The 22,432-nt window shown below is 36.7% G+C and overlaps 1 protein-coding gene across 2 annotated transcripts; it reads left to right on the top strand.

Moving 5' to 3' along the window:
- Positions 1-1,175: 1,175 nt before the first annotated feature.
- On the top strand, positions 1,176-21,860 carry LOC112568713. 2 transcript variants are annotated; one of them, XR_003100155.1, is made up of 16 exons: positions 1,176-1,843; positions 2,538-2,689; positions 4,099-4,149; positions 4,441-5,041; positions 5,610-5,791; positions 6,000-6,217; positions 6,650-6,845; positions 9,931-10,046; positions 11,394-11,535; positions 11,746-11,839; positions 12,373-12,435; positions 12,881-15,657; positions 18,373-18,514; positions 19,084-19,178; positions 20,778-20,840; positions 21,331-21,860. XR_003100155.1 is itself a non-coding variant. In XM_025246164.1 (7 exons), the coding sequence occupies exons 2-7, from the start codon at positions 2,573-2,575 to the stop codon at positions 6,813-6,815; spliced, it is 1,335 nt and encodes a 444-aa protein (XP_025101949.1). In that variant the 5' UTR covers positions 1,176-1,843; positions 2,538-2,572; the 3' UTR covers positions 6,816-8,364. The 2 variants fall into 2 exon arrangements, 1 of the variants encoding a protein (XP_025101949.1); XM_025246164.1 differs by lacking the exons at positions 9,931-10,046; positions 11,394-11,535; positions 11,746-11,839; ... (4 more) ...; positions 20,778-20,840; positions 21,331-21,860 and having other exon boundaries at positions 6,650-8,364.
- The last annotated feature ends 572 nt before the right edge of the window (positions 21,861-22,432 follow it).

Below are 22,432 nucleotides of genomic sequence, written 5' to 3'. Positions count from 1 at the left end.
TTGAAGACAAGCTTTGGTTATACCTCTCCCGTGCAGCATCATTGTTGGTGTTGAGAAATGGAGTCATCAGCCATTCTCTCAGAGGGTAGGCACTATCACCTAATATATATCCGGTTATTGGTCGGGGATGTGCTTCAAAATCTCGGTAGAACTTTGATTCAGTCAAAATCCTGGCGTCATGGGTACTTCCAGGATATTTAACAACACAGTTAATAATATTTAAGTCACTATCACACACTAGCTGTACATTAATTGAGTAATAACCTTTTCTATTTATAAATTCGTTTTCGTGCTCAGATGGTCCCTGTATTTTTATATGAGTGCCATCTACGCACCCAAACACGTTAGGAAAGCCAGCGATTGCGTAAAATTTTGTTTTTTGTTTGTCTGCATCTCTCTGCTCGGCAATTTTACCCATCTATTTAGTCCAGGGATGCACAACCTACGGCCCGCGGGCCATATCCGGCCCGCGACGCGGTACCATCCGGCCCGCGAAACTTCTGCCCACAGTGCAGGAAATCGGCATGTTAGTAATAAAAGAAGACCTTAAAAACGAAAAAAAAAAAGAAGAAGAAGTATTTATCCCCACGTAGGGGCGTCTCTCAATCTTTTTTTTTCGATGGACGAACATTTCGATTCAGTGCTCCGACTTGGTGTCTCTACGATGAGGCCGGACATTCAGAAGTTGGTTTCGGGTAAACAACTTCAAATATCCCACTAATTACTACATAATTAATGGTAATTACAACTTGTTTCTAATAAAAATGGTATCTGCTCTATTTTTTTTTCTTTTTGTATTTTTGCGGTGAAGTGGCCCGCGACACGGCTGTCCGAAATGGATATGGCCCGCAGGCCGAAAAAGGTTGGGCATCACTGATTTAGTCGATTTCGAAAAGCCTTCGAAACGCGGTGAACTGTTCGTGACACTGTGGACTTATGGGTGTTAACCGTATCTCCTGCAACTATTTGAAAACATCCCGATGCATAAAATGGCAAGGCTAAAAGCACTTGCATTTCAGGAGAGAGGCTGCCATGCTGACGAAAATGATGATAAAGTTCCATCTCTAAGATCATCAATAATTTCAAACAATTGATGGCGTCTGAATCGAAACCTTTCAAACAATTCAAAATCATCGAAAACATCGAGAGGGTTGGTCTTGTCTCTGAAGATTCGATTTCGCTGTAAAATTTCCCGTAATTCACGATAGCGATACACAAGTCTAAGAGCCATTTTGAAAAGGGATATAACTTTCATCTACCGAAAACAAGTTTCACATTGTCGTCCTATGCTTCTTATCCAAAATTTATAAACGAAAACCGAGTTGCTGTGGACGCTCGTAAGTTAGTCACTTGCTAGTCGTCAGCTACGCCAACCCCCTGGTTGGACTAAAGTTACGCCCGAGCTGCGGACTAAAATTCGCCTAGTCGGGAGCAGTGCAACGGTCGTAAATTTAGTCGGGTACTATACCCCTGCTACGTCCCGACTAAGGCCTTGCGCCCGAGCAATGCAACCGGGTCCAGACTTCACCCCCATAGCTACAGCAAGCAGCAGACTCAGCACTCAAGCCGACGTCGCGTGACGTAGCAAGAGCGTGACGTCAGGCGCTGCTACAGTCAGCGGGAGAAAGAAATGACGTTTCCCCGCGAATCGGATAAAAATAGCCTGAAAAAAAACGTCATGCGTCGTCTGCTGCAAACACTGAGAGAAAGGCAGACCTAGAACAAAGTATGACACGCGACACACCGACCGCCATTGAGTTCTAGAAGCTTTAACATTTCATACCTGCGGCTGTCTTTTCTGTCTTTACCAATCTCCGTTTCTATCAGCTCCTTTGCTTCAAAGGTAAACATCCTTTTCTAAACTGCTTCTTAACCGATTTTTGTTCAGATTATTTTTTTTTACTCTGACATACTCAGCAAATGAAGAAAGATGTGGACTGTGCTGGAACAGGAGACTTCTCGCCACAACACGTTCTCCTGAGTCTTTTCAGCATATTGGTTGATTTACTTGTCTGCACGTCGACTATTTTCCTGAGATAGATAAGTCTGTAGTTTATATTTTTGTTGTTGTTGTCTACTATAGTCTATATTTTATTAACATAATTAAACACTCTCTTCATTTAACATCAAATCGAACTTGATTGTCTATCTCCCTGATCACCAGCTTGAGGTGAGGGTGGCGATTGCTCTTTCAGGTTGAGGATCAAATAACAAAAAGCTTTTTATATTTATATTCACAGATTACTCGTTAGTGCTGGATTTAATGACACGTTTGAAAGATTCTTTTCGTGTTATTAATATAACACTTTTTAAAAATATTAATAAAATATAAAAACCAAGGTTAGTATACTCAAGTATTAAAGTGTAATGAAATAAATAAAAATTATTAATTCACTTATGATCGGATGGAGTGTTTGAGTTGTGCTCCACAACTCGCGACAAGATAAAGCTTTTACTTTCACATGTCTGCTTGTAGATAAACCCACTCACATCAAGGAAGGATTGATTCAGACAGCAAAGTTTTTTTGTGATTTCAGTTGATATTGCAGTGAGACGCATCATACACTGAACCATGCGAGTCAAGTGTAGCAAGCAACTGATTGTCTTGCCTGTCACTACAGTGGTCATGACTGTCTTCATGTACTTCATCTTTCTATTTAATTCTTTCCATGATTTGAAAGTTCCAAAGGCAAGTATATCAAAAGGAGGATTACTCTCTTTTATCCCTTTCTTTCTTCTAAATCTTTGCTAGTCCATTTGGCTTCATAAGAGTCAATCCGATATTATTTTTTTGGTATAATATATTCTATACAAAAAAATATGACAATGAAATACACTGTCTCTTCTTTCAAAAAACATTAGCATTTTCTGCACTCATTTGCTACTGCCTTTGATTGATGCTAGTTATTTATCTGATACATCGTCTCACGTAACACATGCCAGTGTCTTCTTTTCCAGCATATTCAAAAGAACTTTGAATATAAATTAAATCCCCATAGAGTTTGTTATGTTGTATTAACTGTATTTTACCCATCAGTGTAAATATAATTTTAATGAATGGTGCTTCGTTCCTTCTTAAAACTACCCCAACAAGGTCATTAGTTCAGTCTATTACTATTTGAAATGTGAGTGTATGTCTAGATATATTTCAGAATGATATCCCTCTTTAGTTTTTATAAGTGTTTCCTTTCTTATGTAGGATTTGTATTATATTTCTTCTGACCCTGAGTCTGGATATTTTCCTTTGTTATACAAGTAATTAAAGTATGTAGTAGGAAAAGGTAGAATATGCTACATAAATATTTTTATGATTCACTCATAAGACCATCTTGTTCAGAGGCTTTATTGGATTTTATAGATTCTGATCTCTTTATTCCTTCTAAGACTATTCATGATGTTATCTCCAATATGTGGATCATTTGGTCTTTCAAGCTTAGGTAGTCAATTTAGATGTGAAGTCCTTCTCCAACTTGGTTCTGGATCAGGCATTCTCATACGGTCAATCAGTGAATATATTTTAGAAATTATAGAAATATTCTTACCTTTCCTTTTGAAAAAATTGATTATATGTTGAAAGTATCTTGAGCAGGGATTTAATATTTTATGTAAACCATACGGCTGTGTGTATTTAAGATTATTACCCACATCTTTGATAATTTTTCTTTTTAACTTAAAGGGGGTGGACCTCAAAGTCAAGTGTAGATGATTATCAAATTAAAGTTGATTATCAATGACCCTATTGTCTAGTTAGCGACCCACATCTTATAATCAAGCTACTGAGACTATATAATTGAATTTCTAAATGGTGCTCAGGATTATACTTATTCAACAATTTTTTAAGGTTTTTTCAGTTTGCAGTGTAAGCGTGGATGGGTTTTAACAGCAGCATCAGTCTAATAAGTAAATGAAGAAATAAAGATATTTGGACAGTGTTTGCAATGGTTACTACTTGAAGGCACTGCCAAAAAAAAAAAACCATGAATTATAATATTAAAAGGTGCAAAATTGTATTAGTCTTCTCTGGTATGAAAGTGAAGTTGAGATATTGCATTTATGCTACTCATGTCAGTCATGTTCTGTACTTTTTTCGTGACAAAGATGGAGCCAACGACTCGCAGGACCAAGCCTTTAGCACAGGAGGCCACGATGGTATGGGAATGTCTATTTACCTTATTGCCTGACAACTACTCACTTGGTTCACACAGTTCTTATTATGCGATGTTTAGTCCATATGTGCATAAAGATTAGTCACCGCTTTATAAAACTTATGATACGTTATATGAGGGCAGAAGACAGGTCGGAAGACTATTTCCTGCCGCCTGAAGAATTTAAATTATTTATACAACAATGACAGTTTGAGCTCTTCCACTGTTGATTAAAACTCCTGACTCATTTTTGAAGACAAATGTTTTAGAGGTGTAAACCCTGTAACAATGACAGGTTGAGATCTTCCCTGACTGGACTACTGACGACCCACACGACGCGGTTCCGGTCAAGCGTGTCTACCTGTACTCAGCCACCCTCACCATCCACCACACGCCACCCAATGGCAGCCACATCCGCCTCACAGCCTTCCAGGAGAAGAGGGTGGGTCAGCTGACGTGCTGCCTCCGTCGCCATGGCAGCGCCACTGTTACGGCACCAGCCCCCATCATTCACTCTCTGGACGACCCCGACAACGTCAACGACACGAAGAAGGTGTTCGCGGTGGTGTATCAGTGTCACGTGCCTTTTTCACCTCTAGAGTTGACCGGGGCATGCGTCACTGTGACCCCTGACCCTGCCTGTCCAGTGGAGGACAACTACTACATACCAGTGTATACCCCGGAGGTTGTGAAAGGAGGACTAGCCATCTGCGGCAAAGTAGCCTTCGGTAGTTTGCTGGATCCTCTGAAGCTAGTGGAATGGTTTGAAATGCAGAGGCTGCTTGGTGTGGACAAAATCCAAATACTGGACTTTGGAAATCCCGAGAATGTGAGCAGGGTGTTCGAATATTATCAGAATACCGGCTTGCTGTCTTTTTTCCCGTATAAACTTCCAGGTTTGTTAAACTCTTGCAAAATTATTATTTTTATATTATTGCTACTGTTATTCTATTCCAGCTACTGCTTTTCAATATCATCGACCCCATAGTCGTCGTCACGATGTACGTATCACGTTTAATAACCTTTGAGTGGGAAATTCATAGCAAGTAACAAGCATGGAAAAGATGGCAAAAGAAATTCAGCATCCGATCACTGCATAATTTCAGGACGATTCAAACAAACAAACGGATGATAAAAGGAATGTGAAAAAAAAAATTATAAGAGTAACAGCAGTGAAAAACAGTTTGCCACCTGAGCACATACCTACGTATATGAAATGTCTAAATGGAAACATATGTTTTACACTTACAATGAATCCTAAGTAAATGTTAAATGGTAAAAATAATATCCATAATAAAAATTGTAAGTAAATCCATCACCCAGGAGAGGGAAAAAAGTCTAGTGTGTGTGCACGAACTGAAGTCAGAGAAAGAAATCAGGCAAGGAGACAAAGAATATTATATGAAAAATAAAATAATTATTTATGTTGAAAGTATATTTAATTATGAACATATTTATTAACAGGTCGTCCATGGGGTCGAGGTTTTACTGATGAAACAAGAGTTCTTGACCAACTGCCCCAGGATGAAAATTTCCCTTTTCTCGAATGCCGTCTTCGATTGGCTGGCTATGATTATGTCATGAGCATCGACATGGATGAAATCATTTTACCAAGGAAGATGAAACTGTTGAAACCCTTCTTTCAGGTTTGAATAGTTGTACTATATTTTATAAAGTAGAAAACTATAGTTAAATTCCCGAATTTCTCCTCCCTTCCTTTCACTGATTACATCCTCAGTAGCATTGTCACTTTTTACCCCATATCGTTACAGTCACCACAAGTATTGAATCATTACAATGCCTTTAACCATTCAATCATTACAGACCTCATTATAGTTAGTCAAATTTGCGCAGGACATATTTAGCAGAGATCCACAGTTAGCGGGGGCGTACTTCCAAGTGCAGTTCTTTGTGGAGGAGTTTGGACCGGTGGACAAGGATGCTCCACTGCACGTGCTCCGTTACCTCAAGAGCACGCCGGCACTCTGGGAGTGCCAGAAGTACACGTACATACCCGCCAGAACCAACCATGTTTCGACACATGAGTTTGAGCCGTACCCTGGGTATTCACAGTAAGTAACCAATAGTATGTAATGTCATTCCATGTTGTACTTCTTTCGACAAAGCATGATGACATAAATTGTAATGATTTCTATATTAGTGATAACAAAGTCGTTCTGGTTTAAAATAATAATTAAAATCCGCCTTACTGTTTTCACAGTGCACACACGACTACCCCTATTAGAAGCATTATCTTTTAAATCTCAACAGGTTTGCGAAAAAAATACCTTACAACTATGTATTATGTGTATGCAATGTGTTATAGTGAAACAAAACGATGCGACTCTTCCGTTTTTCTGAATTTTTTTGCATGCATTTCTGCTAAAACGGTTGAATGTAAAACCAAACCGTTCTTTGGTTTTTATTTCTGATAATGACTATTTCTGGTAATTCTGTAAGTAAAGGAAGTATATTGTATTTACAGTTTTAATACTGCCTTGCAGGTCAGAAGTTGATTCAGAAGAAGCAGTAATCCATCACTATAGGAAGTGTTCACACAAATGGCATCATTGCCCTCCTCCTGATCACATCACAGACAGGTCCATCACGAGGTTCCAAACGGACCTTGTTCCTCGGGTGAAGGACGTTCTCAGCAAACTAAGACTCTAAAACAGAGATATGACTCCTTCTACTCAGTTGGTATGTTTATATTTGCAAGCTACATTGTATTCCTAGAAAACAATGTCAATATTTCTTCTACTTTCTGTTATTCTAGTTTTATAACTGTTGGACATTGTATAGCACGTTGTTACTTGATTGACCTTTCCTAGAAGAAAATGAACCTTAGGTCTGTGCATGTGCTGAATTAATTCAAAACATACTAAGATCGGATTTAGAGGTTGAAGTAATTACTAGGATGAGCCGTTCTTGATGTTTACAAATTTAGCACGCTAACCACATCATGTTCTTTCTTCAATCGGCATGATTGAATACAGATGTGTATGGGCGCATTGTTTCTTCTTTCGATGTAAATGTTTTGTTGTGTTCACATTTTCAAGCTTTGCTTTTCGTATTTATTTATTTTACATTAACAAGCAAGTAAAATCCCAGCGTTAGGGTTTAGCTGCTTTTACAATCGTTGTAAAAGGATTTCGTTTGTCTTTTAATTTAGTTCATTTAATATACTAATAACGGAAAGATACAGCTGCTACCAACAGTGATGCGAAAATATTATTTTCGAGGCAATACTCCACCTTCTCCACAAAGGCGAGACAACTCCTTATGAAATAGCGAACCATAACCCTGTTATGCCAGCTAACAGTTGTAGTACTGCTGCTGTCCTTGTTTATAATTAGAGTTTGTCACTTAAAGGGCAAGACAAATAAAACAGTTGGCTTAAATGATTGACATTGACTTAAACTGAATAATATTAACATCCTGAGACTGGGAGTCTGTCTTGAGGAGACGTAAGGAAGTTGTTTGATGGACTTATGTATGTCTAAAGTATTGAAAGTTTACACCAGCGCGAGGTTAGATTTATAGTAGTGATGTTGTAAAAGGAGAAGTGTGAACTGTGAACTTTCAACATTGAATTGTGAACTTTGAACATTATGTCAGGCGAGCGACATTGAAGAGAAAGGAGGTTTAAAATTACATTCAGACCTAGATGTAAACTATTTCTGGATATATGTACTGTTTTATTGTATCTTCACTTTAAATCACATTCTTTTGTTTCATAATATATATTACTGATTTGGTGAAAGGACGTGTAGTGAGTGTTGTTATTAGGTCTGGTCGAATACTGGTCAAAAGAATTATCAATTGCGAGACAGATCAACCTTTACAACTGGCCAGCAGACACAACCTTTAGAGTATTTATAATTAATATATATATTATAATTAATATAATGTATTTATGGCAATGCCGCCCTATATAGGTGTGCTCACCCACCTTATAAAGGTGTGCTCGCTCGTGGCACTGATTGAGACCTGCTAATCACAAAAAAACAAGTTCAATTTGATAGCACTTTATAAATTGGAAACAACATTACAGTAAATTCTCAAATGAAAAATAATTTTAGAAGGAAATCTCAGGAATGTCTTAATGCCCTACGTGTGATTCCCCAAAGGTTAGATTTGTAGCACCGAGATGTTGCTCGGCAATCGTTTTTAAAAGGATTTAGCGTAGTTGTATTTAAGCAAAAAAAAAAAAAAAAAATGATAAATCCATGCACATAGAAAAACAACAAAAGCATCACAGCAGCAGACACAAATAATAAAATACCTCATATAAAACAACAGTAAACAAGTAAAAAAAAAGCCCGGATAGACGCCAGTTTACCTCAAGAAAGAGAAAACACAAATTGAGCCAGTCAAGGACGACAACTTGGTAGTTTTGATGTAATGTAGCGCGCTAGCCTCCCTTTGATCGATATTACACAGAACAGTGATGTTCACCTGATACATGTTGGTTTGTTTTGCTCTTTGTCTCTTTCCATGCGTCTCTCTCTCATTGCCTTTCTCCTTTCAAGTCCTATTTACTAGATCTTTCCGTCCATTACTTCTTTTCACTTTTACCTTTGGTTTTCTTTACCACCTACCCTGAATTACTTTTTAATGATTTCTGCAGTTGTCTTTTATTTTTATTATCGCTTTGTGTATGTGTGTGTCTTGCTTCTCGATCTATTTTTTTTTTTGATCGGAAATCTTCATCTATACATCTTTATACTGACGGAAAAAGTAGTGATAGATGACATGGAAGAGTGAACAGGATACCAGACTTGTAAAGATTTGTCATATCTAGGGATTACTTTCAGTCAGTGTGACAGGGGCGCAGTTTGCCACTCACCTACCCACAGATACACAGTATTTACTTGTGTGAGGCTACCTCTCCGCTACCTCCATCCTCCCAAATATATAAATACAACAACTTCATATGTGCGTAACACCACTGAATACATTTCCTATTTCAGCGCGTATTAGGGCATTTCTATTTTTCTTTGCTAGCTCTTCGCTAGTAAAGATTTTCCGTTCATTCCCCACCTGACCCACATGTCACAGACTCGTAAACAAGATTCACATCCTGTTTACAAGGCTTTTCTACTCAGCTTATCGCGAGGTCGGAAATAAAAGCTGAAGCAAGGAATTCTTAAAACTGTTTGTGTCAGTGGGATACAACGCCCTTCTGTTTTTGAAATACAGAAGCACGATAATGTACAGAAAAGGATAAAAAAATCTCAGATATAGCGATGTACATTCATACGTTTTCATTGTCTAGGTCTATCTCGGGTTGTTGGAACTAAATGTTAATGTTGTGTATCTGGGGACAATCCTTTTTTTTTTACAAGGTAACTTCTTTATGTCGGAAAGTTTTTAAATCTCCAGAATGGAGTGAGGCTGTTTATCTCTATCTCTCTATATATATATATACTACTTTGTACTCAGCACAATTCAATGAATTTTTCAAAGATGTTTTAATGGTTCGTTTGCTTTTAGTCGGAAGATGCTTACACCTAAAGTCTATTTCGCAGTATTGCGGAGAGTGATCAGGGGTGGGGAGGCATTTAGAGTACCCCCACAGTCAGCCCTACGAACAGGTGTCACAGAGAAAAGTTCTGAACAAAGGTCTTTTCGCTGAAGACGTGAGAAACGAACCACCACATTTATGTGCGTCCCGAAAATAAAGTGTTGACCCTACGAGATCTTTAAAAGAGAAAAGAGGTGAGGTACAGGTAGGTCAATATGTCTCAACAGGACGTAAACAAACGTTTTATTTATGTTTTAGTAGAGTGTGTCGCTCGCTGTTATTCGGCCTCCACTGACGCAGCAGACAGGTGTCGCGTCTTCTCATGGCGTCCACAGGCAAGCTCACGGCTTGTACCCTGGTGCTCCTGGCAACAGGTAACATTTCTCACTAAGTTTTAACGGAATAGCTTAACTAGCTTCCTCCACAAAATCAGAATTTTTAAATCGATTTATTATCAGACTTAATCTACAAGTCAATGCTCTACTTCATTAAAGTTCGCCAATTAATTATCTGAGTCGTGAATAATCGACAAGATATTTTCTTGAGAATGTTAATTTATTCATTAAATGAGTATATATATAATGAATTGCACTATATTATTACAAATGCCCCATTGTCAAGTAGTTTTTAGCATCAGCTTGTAAAGTACTAGAGTCCAGCAAACGGACAGACAGAGGCAGAAGAATGACTTGACAAAAAATTAAGTTACTCATTGTCATTGTCCGTGTCACAACAAGAGTGAATTTTTCCTACCCTACCTTTAAAACTTTCGTACACCTGTTTACGCTAATTACAATAGTTAAGCTTAATGTTTTACACTAATGGCCACCTATCCCTGCAAATCATGAATGGTAACTAGGTACACTATGAATGTACGCTGGAATGTTAGTATGTTTTTCACAACATTAGCCCCGAAACACTTAATGCTTGGCTGATCTCGTTACGGAAGTGAGTGGCGAGGAGTAGAAGGGCAGGGGGCTGTGTGTCGCCATCCCTTCTCTGTTTTTTTTTTCTCCGTTACGTCCTCTCCTCCCTCTGCTACCTCCCCTCTTTTCTGATGCCGCCAAGTAAACAATTCACAAACTTCAGTTCTTGTAACTAGATATTTGGCTTGTAATTAAATACGAGTTGTCGTTTATGTTGTTGTTTTGTTGTTGTTGTTGTTGTTGTTGTTGTTGTTGTTGTTGTTGTTGTTCAAATACCGTTCTTATGTATTGTTAAAATCTTAAGGTACGTGTAAGTGGAGATTTCAGACACTTTATTCTAATTACAGTAAAATGGAATGTACCACAGACATATCTATCATGCTATAAGAACAGATGTTTTATCACTGCCGATTTATTAAAAGAAATACATCGGCAGTGATAAAACATCAACATTTTATTAAAATATCGTATTTTCTTGTCCACTTCTTAGATCGTTTTTGTTCCTATGACTTATATACTTTTGTATAGGGTCAGTCAAGTTATAACAGAAACTACATCAACACTTCTACAGCAAAATATTTCATTTTTGTTTGAAGTAATACCTCTATCACTTTGTCATCGCAAAAAAATGTAGCGGGCAGTTTTACCTGTCTAAGCACAGATGTGGGCTACAATTCAACATGATAATTTTTTATGAAACGTCACATTTACACGTTGCATCCACCTTCCTAATAAATTGAACTAAATATTTGATTTATCCTATCTATATTTTTTATTTATTAAAATTAATTTCAGTTGGTTTGACGAAAGGGTTATGCACCAAAGAGGAGCTGGACACACTAGTGGATTGTTTTCGGTATTATATTCCTGGTTTGGTGTCAGCACTTGGTAAATTCTGGATTTGTGATCGGTCTCTCATCAATGCCAACTTGTGCAGGTCAGCCTCATGTCTTTGCTTATAATCTCAAGCATGTGTGTGTGTATAAATTGTAAGTGATAATAATTATTAGGATGTGTGTTTGTGACGGGTCTGCATTTTTGTTATGTAAGATTGCAGGTGTGCATTCAGATACTCGTGTATTTATGTTTTATAAAAACAATGTATATCTTACTTTTCTGTTATTTTCTGTTCTTGTTTTATTTGCAGTTACTACGCATCCATAGTCGAGTGCACCAACAACGCCAATGTCTCCAGCATCACCTGCAGACCTTTGGGATTGACCAGATTGATGCTCTTCGGGGTACAGTGTCTATCACTCAGTGTATCATTATATACTTTATTCCTTCTGACAGTTAGAACAAAACTCACCTCTTTTAAAAGCAACTGTTAATGTGATAATTATTTGAATAAAATAACAGTTTTTTGTGATAGTTTGTAGATAAAATACAGAAAATTACAACTAAATTTCTATGTTATGTTCCAGTATGGTTTGGTTTATTTAATATTCTGTTATCTTATGCTGGGGTTGGCGTGCTATTAGTTATTTCTTTCTCATTAATTTTATTTTTTCTCCCTTGAGAATACAGCTTAGAATAGGAGTGATAGTATTTAAGTTAATAATATCGAGCAATATTTTGAAATAATTTGAAAGAATCAAACATAAAGTATTATTATAAATTAAAAGATTTAAAAAGTGTAATAAATTATACGTTAATTACCTTGTCATCATATCCGTGACTAATTGTGTAATTCAGTTATCTTGATGGCTTGAAACAAAAAGGGATTCAGTAGTGTAGTCTAGTCTAATCGCTCAATTCACAATTTGTTGGGCAGTTATTCCGTGCAAGATATACGACTTTCAGGTGACTTGTAGTGCTGCTCCGAAAATTGACACAGGTAAGTCATTTTACTTCTCCAACTTGACCAAAAACATAATTTAAAAATTAAACTAACACTTGCTACTCAAAGTTAGGAAGTTTTAGTATTATAAATTAATGAACTAGCAGTTATATGTGATATGTAGTAAAATCACATATGATTTGTAACAAGATATGTTATCAATTACATTTAACAAATGTACGATTTTCTACCATACATGAATGTCTAGTAAAAAAAAAAAAAGGAGGGGGGAATAATAACGTAATGAAAATTCTCAATGATGAACTGTAGGCACAAAAATTAGAACGATATGGTAAGAACAAACTTTCAAAATGAAATTCTGCATATCCCACTATCCTGTAGTTAATCAGTTTCCGTGACTAGGTAGCGATGTAAAGGACACACACACACAAAAAAAAAACAACTGAAGGACTGCAGCTGCTGACAAAATTTGTTGTAACAGGTGGCTGAACAAACATCACTGCAGGAGATCTTTCCATTATGGCAGCAGGTTTGTTTTTTTTTTTTTTTTTTGAGAATGAGCCTCCAGGACAATACCATACAACAACCTTCAGACTGCCTTTTCAGACTGTGTTTTTACGTTACAATATGCCCTTCTTGTATTGTGTTTTCATAAGTTTGTACAGTAGTCGTTGATCAAGCATTATCATAAGCTTTTATTTCTACTTCTGTTACATAACATTAAACTGTAACATTTGTATTAAGCTTTGCGTTAACTTTCTAACATTTTTTATTGGTTTTATTGTCGTTGTTGTTGTTGCTGTTGTTGTTCGGTTTTTTTGTTTTTTTTTTTTGTTTTGCTTTGTTTTGCTCTTTGCTTTGCACTCGGAAGAATGTTGACTGATCACGCAACATGCTAAACACGTTTTCTGCCTTCAGCGTACTAATCTTAGTTTTTATTATTTTTCGAATAATGATCTGCTCTATTATTTACATTAAACATGTTTGCTGGACATTATTCATTTGACTGAACGTACAATGTTCTGCGTTTTTTACCGTTTAAAAGAAACTTCACTAGTGTTCAGCAACGGAAATACAGTTAACAATATGATCAGGGGAGACAAATCAGTACAGATTTGAGTATCGCGTTTGTCTCCCATACATTGCTCTACTTCAAGATATAAACTGCATTAAATAAAATTTACCGAAAAGTGAACTGGAAACAGGAGAAATCCATAGAAACAAATTCATTACTATAATAAAAAAAATTGAGGAAGGCATGAAATTTCCTGTTACACTCATTAAATAATCGACAAGCGGCATAGAAGTGTTTGTTTCATTACTGTTCCTAATGAGATTATCACTTCGATAATATTTGTTGCCTAATAAAACATAAGGCCTATGAAAGGGAGACAGAAAGATATGTAGACAGGTAATGAAGCAGGCACATATGATAGCGTGGTTTTTCACTTTCGCGCGCGCACACACACACATCTTTCATTCATTTTTTTTTTTTTTTTTATTTTTTTCTTATTCATTTTTCTCGATTTCTGTTCCTTCCTCATTTACAATTCATTTTATTTTTCCCTTTATTGTTCACCTTTAATTTCCCTCCTTTGCTTTCTCGTGTATTTTTTGTGCGCTTGTGTTACTTTCTGATTTAAAACCCCATGTCTGATGAATATTTAGATTTAAACATTTATTTCATTATGTTTTTGTTGTTTTTTTTTTTATTTTATCATCACGATTTGAATTAGTTCGGATATGCACTAATCACAATTTGACTTTTTTTTTTTGTCTTGCACTTTTCTTCACTTCTTTTATAGTTATTGTTTAAATACATACTGCAAAAAATATTGCTATATTTTTGGTATCTTTTCTTGTTAAGTGTCGCTGTAATATCTCAATGATCATTGAGTCCTGTAAATATACTAACAAATCAAGGATCGTAAAGAGTATATCTCATAGAAGGTCGGTATGTAGGAATTTACTAAACTTCAAATCATTTCTTCGAGAAACAAATGCGATGTAGCCTTAGATATTTTATGACGGCGCTTTTGCCTCTAGATGATGTTACAAAGGGACAGGTGTGCTCTCGAATTTTCATTCTTACCTGTTTTACATTAGCAGTGATATAAAAGTAAAATGCAAAGTTCTGTGCGCGTGTACTGTACAAATCACACATTATTGTAATTAAAAGAAAACATAAAAATGGTTTGTGTACTGTATTTTTTCTCTTCATTGTTACTGTTTTACTATCACAGTTTATTCTGTTTCCTTAACATCACTTGGTTTTTCAGATGCTTTATACCTATTTGCTATGTTTAGTATTTAGTGCATTGTCTTAATTTAATTTTTATTCTTTCTATCGGTTATTACGTGCGGTAAATTTGGCTACCAAAAACACTGTAAAACGGGGTTCTTTTTCAGTAAACTCAAGATTTATATGATTTGATCTAATATCAATAATGTATAATCAATGTCTTCATTTTTTTCTGCGCAATGAGCATTCTTCTGAATGGATACCTGCGCATTACAAATCGACATCATCATCATCATTCATAACGCAATACCTTGTAGTATTGTAACGAAAAAAACGTGAATATTTTAAAAAAAAATCTTCCGGCTACGGTAGCATGACAATATCATTTTGCGATGAAATGTTCTTAATTGTTCGAAATGTTTTCTGTCAAAGTTGTCAACTTTTAAAACATCACATCCTTTCACAAAAATACACAAACAAAATTTGAGGAATGAGAGTTTTAAAAAATAAATAGAATGCGATTTTTGATGTCAGCACCTTTCCTACTTCGTTCTATGACAACAAACAAGAAAAGTGAACTAAAGACTTTAAAATATTTATTCTGGCAAGTTCTCACATCTCTCTAACACTGCCTTTTTATGCCCTCCTGTAAAATGTGTTTCTCTTTTTTGTGTCTATGTTACTGAATGGTTTTTTTTTTTTCTCTATCCCATTCGTATTCCTCTCCTTCGCTCTTTCTTTACCTTCAATTTTTCCTTAAAAATACTTTTTAAAAAAAATCCTGGATGAACATGTTGTGATATAAGAATTGATGCCAGTTGCTATGTCAACCCCTTATCCTAGTCTTACGCCATTCGCAAATTGACGAATTCCTATATCGTCTGTCTTTCGAACAAACGAAGCTGTTTATCAGTTGAGCAGACGACGTCAAGTCAACAGTCGAGTCAGCAGTTGAATCCCAACCATGCAGCTCTCAAAGACTCTCCCGATTTCGGTCTTCATGTTATTATTATCAGGTAATGCAATTGTTATTCAGCGAAAAAAAAAGTTTCCAGTCTTGCTGTCAACAATAATAACTTTTTATTTTAGGTTTGTGTTACGAAACCGAGGCTGTGCCTAACAGACTGAAAATCGTTAGCCAACGGTTATTTTGTTTTTCAGTGCATTGCTCATGATCGTGTTTAATATTTTTTTTTCTGGCTGTGTTTTTGTCTTGCTTTGTCTTGAACTGTGTTTTTGTTCAAGTGAACTCTTGAATTAAGCTCTGTTTTTTTTATTTTTTTTATTTTATTTTGTGTCATTTTTCCCTAGCGGTTCTCGTGATTCAGATCTAACTAATGATTTTTTTTTTGTCAACTTGTTTTCAATATCTACCTTAATGATCTAATCCTTAGTGAATAGTTTGTTGTTGTTGTGTTGGCTGTATTTTTTTTTTTATTTATTTATGTTTTTTTTTGTCTTTAATCTCCAACTTCTACTCCTACAGATTATTTTAATATTGATATTTTAAATGTTTTTTCTACTAACTTAGATCTTTCAATGAAGACATAATCGTTGATTTTAAATTGTCTCTTAATTTTCCCATGTCGCTGAAACCCGCTTATTCTTGTTCTTTGTTGTTTTTAGTTTACTAATTGTAAGATGTTGCGAAGAAGCGATTCTGCTGTTTTATCATGCTGGTCGTCGTAATTCCTTAAGAAATATAGTTCTTCGTTTTCTGTTGCTCATGTTAGTTGTTCTCTCTAGTGCTGAACGCTCTGATCTGATATCAACAGCAAAGTTCGTGGACTTCACCAGCGAGCATCACTACCCATCCCAGCACCAGATCGGTTTTACCAAACAGTCCAAGTTAAATATCCATGCATTGCTAGTGTGTGTGTGTGTTGGTTTTCTCTACCCGCTCCACGTTGCTTATCTTTAACTCCACGTTGTTTACTATCTGTAAACACTGACTTATCTGCGTCATCGTGCCGCTGCTCCCTTTTGTGTCAGCATCACACACTAAATTGTTTGATTCTGTTCTGCAGTTGTTGCACAGATTTTGTCAACTGTTAATAAAGCTTCTGTGCCACTCATCTTTCAACCGTCATTGACAGCTATGGGATTGGACAGTCTGACGTCTTTGTCATCATTGAAATGCACTTTATTATTTAAAATTCTGAGTTTGTCCCCACTATGACTGATCCATATTTTCCTGCTCATTCCATCCTTTTATGTTCCCATATTTGTGCTGAATTTTCCCGACATAATGTGAGCAGGTTTTGTTGTGTCTTGTGTTTACGGTTGATTTTTCTCTGTTCGTTTGTTTGCTGGTATGTTGAGGTTTGTTTTCTCTTGAGTTTCGGGGATAAACTTTCCGAAGAACTGATCTCTCAAACTGACTCAACTCACATAATGTACGAGTGCCTTGATTTAATAAGTCCCTTTATCAACCACTCCCCCTATTGTGCTGCACTCCTGTTGTTACACATGCTATGGTCGCACTTTTTTAAGGAAAGCATCTTCAAGAGTTATCAGGCTTATATTATATAATATCTTCTCCAGTTTGTCTATTATATTCGAAGAATTTGAAAATGTTTTGCTGATCCTATTGTTCGACCTTTCCTTCAGCTACAATCTATAGGTTCTGCCAAAAAACTTAAGGTCTTCCTCTGACGGACTCTATTAGCATCAGAGTTTACCATCACAACCAACCTTTCATGTCAATTCACGTTCTCTCCAAACTTCTGCGTTTGAAGCCTTCAATTTGACCCATCTCTCTAAAAATATTTTGCATAATAAAGTTTACTATCCCGCTTACTCTTCAGTGCTTCACCGGTGCACTAAGATCATGTGTTTGTCTGGGTTTCATTTGTTTGCTGAATCTTATGTTCATTGTACTGAATATCAGTTCGTTTGTAGTTTTTCGTTTGCAGCGCATTAAAATTGCATCCAGATACAAAAATGAGGTTATATTATTATTATTATTATTATTATTATTATTATTATTATTATTATTTTATTATTATTATTATTATTATTATTATTATTATTATTATTATTATTATATTTTTTCTTTTGAAGTGCATTAAGCTTTCTGTCAAGGATTATTATTATTATTATTTTTTTTTTGTTAAATAGGTTGTACAGTGCAGCACAAACTCATCTATCTTAATTCTCAATCATGCAGAATAAACATTGCTGAGCTCTCAAGAATCGTACATTTGTCAGGCTTTTATCATTGAAACCTAGCTCAGACCAGCAAGAGATGAAGTCAAAATGTCTGAATCCCCTGGCTTCATCCTCCACACTTTGTCGTCGGTTGACTCACTGGTGTTGCCGTCATTGGAAACTTCATCCGCTTTTCAAAACATGTCGGCGAAACTGTCGAACTGTGAATGATTCATCCGAAGAATCTTGACCAGTTTATGAACATTCCTTTTCTAGAGCTCCCAAGAAAATAATCTTCAAAACTATGTTTGACTAAATTTCCGCCGGGTATCCATCTGCATGAGTCAGTGGACACTCTGGAAATTTATTTTTCATTTGAACTCTCCCACCAGCTGCTGGAAGAAATGAGTGAGTGACAAGTTTTATTTTTAAGTTTATTTGCTCCATACATGCTTATGTTTTGTTTTTTTTGCACGAATGAAAGCATGACAAAATTGGTTACATAACTCGTGGCTTAGATGCATGCAATGATTGTTCTTTTCCATGCTGAAATTCATAGTTTTAAAATGAATTATTTTCAGCTGGAATGATACAAGGACAGTGTGATAAGGCGGAACTTAAAACTTTAATGGATTGTGTCTCGTCTAACGGTCGCACGATAAGTACAGCTTTCCAAAACCAAACTGTCTGCGATCCAACAAGAATCACCGCGGAAATATGTCGGTGAGCGACTTTCACTTTTTCCCACCCCCACGTCACTTCTGCTTCTAATTAATCATGACCCTTTGTGTGTGTGTGGGTGGGACTCGGGGTGCTGGTGGGGTGGGATGGTGCGTGTTTGCAGGCATGACTGTTCGCGAATCTAACTCAAGCATAATAGTGGTCTCTTTATGACAGCATGGCTAAATCCTTTGATATAAACATAATAGCATATAACTTTAGTTCTTCGGTACATTTTTCTCGAATAATTTCACTGACTTTAAAATCCTTCTCAGACTAAATATTTCTTTAATTTTCCTTGATGCAAAATGACAGTGGTAGCGTTTGTCCAAATATACAGCATTGTCCTTTTTCTGTTCCCTCTATAATGCGCAAGACTTTACTATTTATTGAAATCGATAGATAGAAGGGTAAATGTATCAAAAAAAATGAAATAGAATAAAAGTAAATAGGATGTCAAAGAAAGAAAGAAGAAACAGAGACACGAAAGAAAGAAAGAGAGAGATATGAAGGAGTGAAGAAAAATGTATTTCCTTTGTTCTAACGCAGCAAATTATTTCTTTCCCTTACAGTGCCTACTCCAAGATTGTGAACTGCACTAACTCTGCCGATGTCTCCACTAAAACATGCAGGCCTTTCGCCATGGGACAGATTACCTCAGTTATAGGTACAGTTTATAATAAAAGATATAATTTGATGTGTGTAGCTCAAATGTCCGTCCTTTCATCTTTTTTATTTCTTTCTCGTCCACTTTCCATTCTTGTCATGCGCTACACTTAGTCAAGCAGCGGCAACGAAGGACGCAATCTACCTTCCTCTGCAAGTCTGCAGGTTCCAAGAGCTTGTCCCTTAACATCCATTGCCTCCGTCTAGGTAGCCGTGGGTCATCCATGTCTGCAGGATCACTCAGGGTCGTGAGTTCCCTACCACCTGGACATTTGCTAATGTGTTGCACACCCAGCGTGTGCATGAATGCCAGAAGTCGGCAGTAGCCTGCTCATAGTCTCAACATGACCTGTTCTTGCCTTTTACGCTCAAGAAGTTATCAGTATTATGTCCAAATTTGTCCTTTGTTATAGACAGAGTGGAATCTGCTTAGGAAGACAGATTTTGCTTCGTCCTGGAAAACTAGGTACTTTGCTCGTTGAAGATGTCTGCCCTCTTGGCACAGTTTGTTTGCTCCTACGTACACCATTGTGGCTTCCTTCGGGTATTTTACACCAGCTGGCTATTGTCGCTTCTACCTTAGAGGCTCTGAATAAGTACTCTGCTGCATGACTTCAGTGGAGTTAATGGTGTTGACTGCCTTTGAGACTTCCAAGAAACAAGCAGAATCAAGAGATTGCCAAGAAACAGGAGAATACACATAGTCCAGTAAAATCAGCAGAGACAGGCAAGCAACAAATAGTCATCGAGAGACCAAAAAATCTTCACATGCTACCAAGAAAGAAGAAGAATTAATAGATTGAGTAGATTAAGAGACAACAAGAACCAAGAAAAACTGCCTCCAGAACAGACCGACAAGTTCTCTACACAAATGTCTGCTGCAATCAACCCAGGGGAGGGAGTTAAGCGCATTTATCAATGGCCTTAGAATGACAGAGCTAAGAATGACATTATTGAACCATAATATGTTTTATTACAGTATTACGAAACTAAAAATAAACACATTTTAGTACTGGCATTGGATGGTTTACATTTGTGAAAACAGCGACGCGCATATGCGATGTGCGTACATCCTTTGGAGACAAGGTTCTCGGAAATTTCAGGGAGCTTTCGCTCTTTGGGACATGGATGTCCATGGAATTTCCCTGTATTCTATACAGCATTGTACCCTGACATCCTTACTGTTGGGCCCAGCTCTTCCCTGACCTTTGTTGTCTTTGCATGCACTAAGGGTAGGTTTAATCTCACTCACCAAGGATGGAAACCCGTTGGGTGTCCTCACCTGGATTGAAAATCTTACCAGGTTTTACATGCAGCATCATGCTGGGAACTTCTTGGAGGTACAGGTGAGAGCTGAGTACCAGACAGAGACTCTAGATGTGAGGGCTGCTCTGGTGTGGATACATGGACACAGCACACCCAACCAACCGGAGGAGCTGATCCCGTCTGGCTCCCTATGCACCACCCTCATTTCCCTGCAGCAGATAAGGCTAACTGTTTTCGTTTAAGTGTGTTAGATAGCTTAAATCGCAAAAACACAAATAAATTCCAGATGTAAATACATAAATATGTAAAGAAATCCAAATTCCAATTTTGACAGGTACTCCGTGCACTGTGTACGAATTCATGACAACGTGTGACACGGCTCCCTTGATCGACATAGGTATGGTATTATTTTTTATTTTTATAACTTTAAATTTGAATAGGTAAAAGGTTTGTTATCCTCGAGCCTGAGCATCCGATACTTTTTTTCTTCTCATTGCTTCCGCGCGCTTGTATTGTTCTATATATTGAGCACTAAGGATTGCACAATTTCTTTAACTTTTATAGAACTAGCTTTAATCCTTTCAGATGAGTTGTGGAACAAACAAAATCTTTTTCTATTTTCTCCCTTTCTAGCTTCCTCATTCTTTTCTCCTTCCTCTTTTCTCCTTTCGTATCTCTAAACCTCTCTTCCTTTTTTCCTCCATTTTCACTCTCTTTCTCCCTTTCTCCCTGCCTCCTTGCTGTCCCGTGATTTTTTTCTTCTCTCTTCGTGTCTTTGTCACTCTCTGTTCTCTATTTCTTTCACTTTCTCTTTGTCACGATATATTCATTCAGCCTTTGAAAGCAGCACATACAAATTATTTATAACAAACCATATTTTATGACAGGAAACAAAGACAGTGGAATGGAGTCCATCCATGCTGTTGGTGTCGTCAAGCTGTGTCACGTGATTGCGGTTTTTCTTTATCTCATGAAGAAAGCCTTTGAAGTTTGAAGAACCTTGTAAAGCCCATGCTCAACGTCGTTACAGAAACCTTCAGAAGATGAATTTTAAGATATGTTTATTCCAATGGTAAACCGTCTTAGACTTCTTTATTTAGTGGTTGAGTTCATTCAGGCTTGGCAGATCTGCTACCCGAGGGTAAAGGCTAAACTGAGCAGGCCTACCTGTACCCTTTATTTAGCCATGAAGCTATCATAGTGGCTCCAAAAGATTTTGTTGTTGCTGTTTTTTTTTACTTCATTTTATAGGCAGCAGAAGTATGATAAACATAAGTTTTGATTTAGTTCAACAAAAGCGAACATTTCGCATAGAAGCACAACTTTTTTTTTGAATCTGAGTCATACATTGAATCGAAACTTTTTTGCTAATTTCACAGTTTCTTTGTTTCAAATAAAGAGAATGCATAGAAATTACTGTATTCCTTAAACTTTTTAAAATGTATGGGTATATATATATAGATGTATTCAGTTTTTTAAAAAAATGTTGTTCTGTCTTCTTGCCTTTTTCATACTTTGCAACTTTCTTCATCCTGTAAGCTGCTATCGGAATGTAGAAACAGTATAAAAACAATTGTGTATCCGAGTAAGACACTGCGCGCTTTACAAATACAATGAACTTCTGGGTAAATGTATCCAGGGATGCATTATTTATGACACTTCTCTCGTCCAACGGTTTCTGCTCACATTACTCAAGACTTCAGATCACTGTTTTATTGCATACTGTACTTCTGCAGCCATGACATTCATTCTTTCTCTTTCTTTTACACTCACATGCACCAATCAAACACCTATAAATAAACCTACACTTGCTTGTTGTGACGAATGTCATTAACATATCGAAGTATATCAGTCTGATTACAGCGCTTGTCAAACGTTATTGCATCACGTTAACGACATTCCACGTATGAAAAAAACACATTGGGGCAAAACAAAAACATGATTTGTAATCCTGATTTATAACGATTGTTCTTATACAGGATGCTGTCA

Source organism: Pomacea canaliculata, linkage group LG7 (genome assembly GCF_003073045.1).
Source record: "Pomacea canaliculata isolate SZHN2017 linkage group LG7, ASM307304v1, whole genome shotgun sequence".
Taxonomy (NCBI): domain Eukaryota; kingdom Metazoa; phylum Mollusca; class Gastropoda; order Architaenioglossa; family Ampullariidae; genus Pomacea; species Pomacea canaliculata.
Note: the sequence above shows the minus strand (reverse complement) of the source record. Positions and strands in the feature narration are given on the sequence as shown.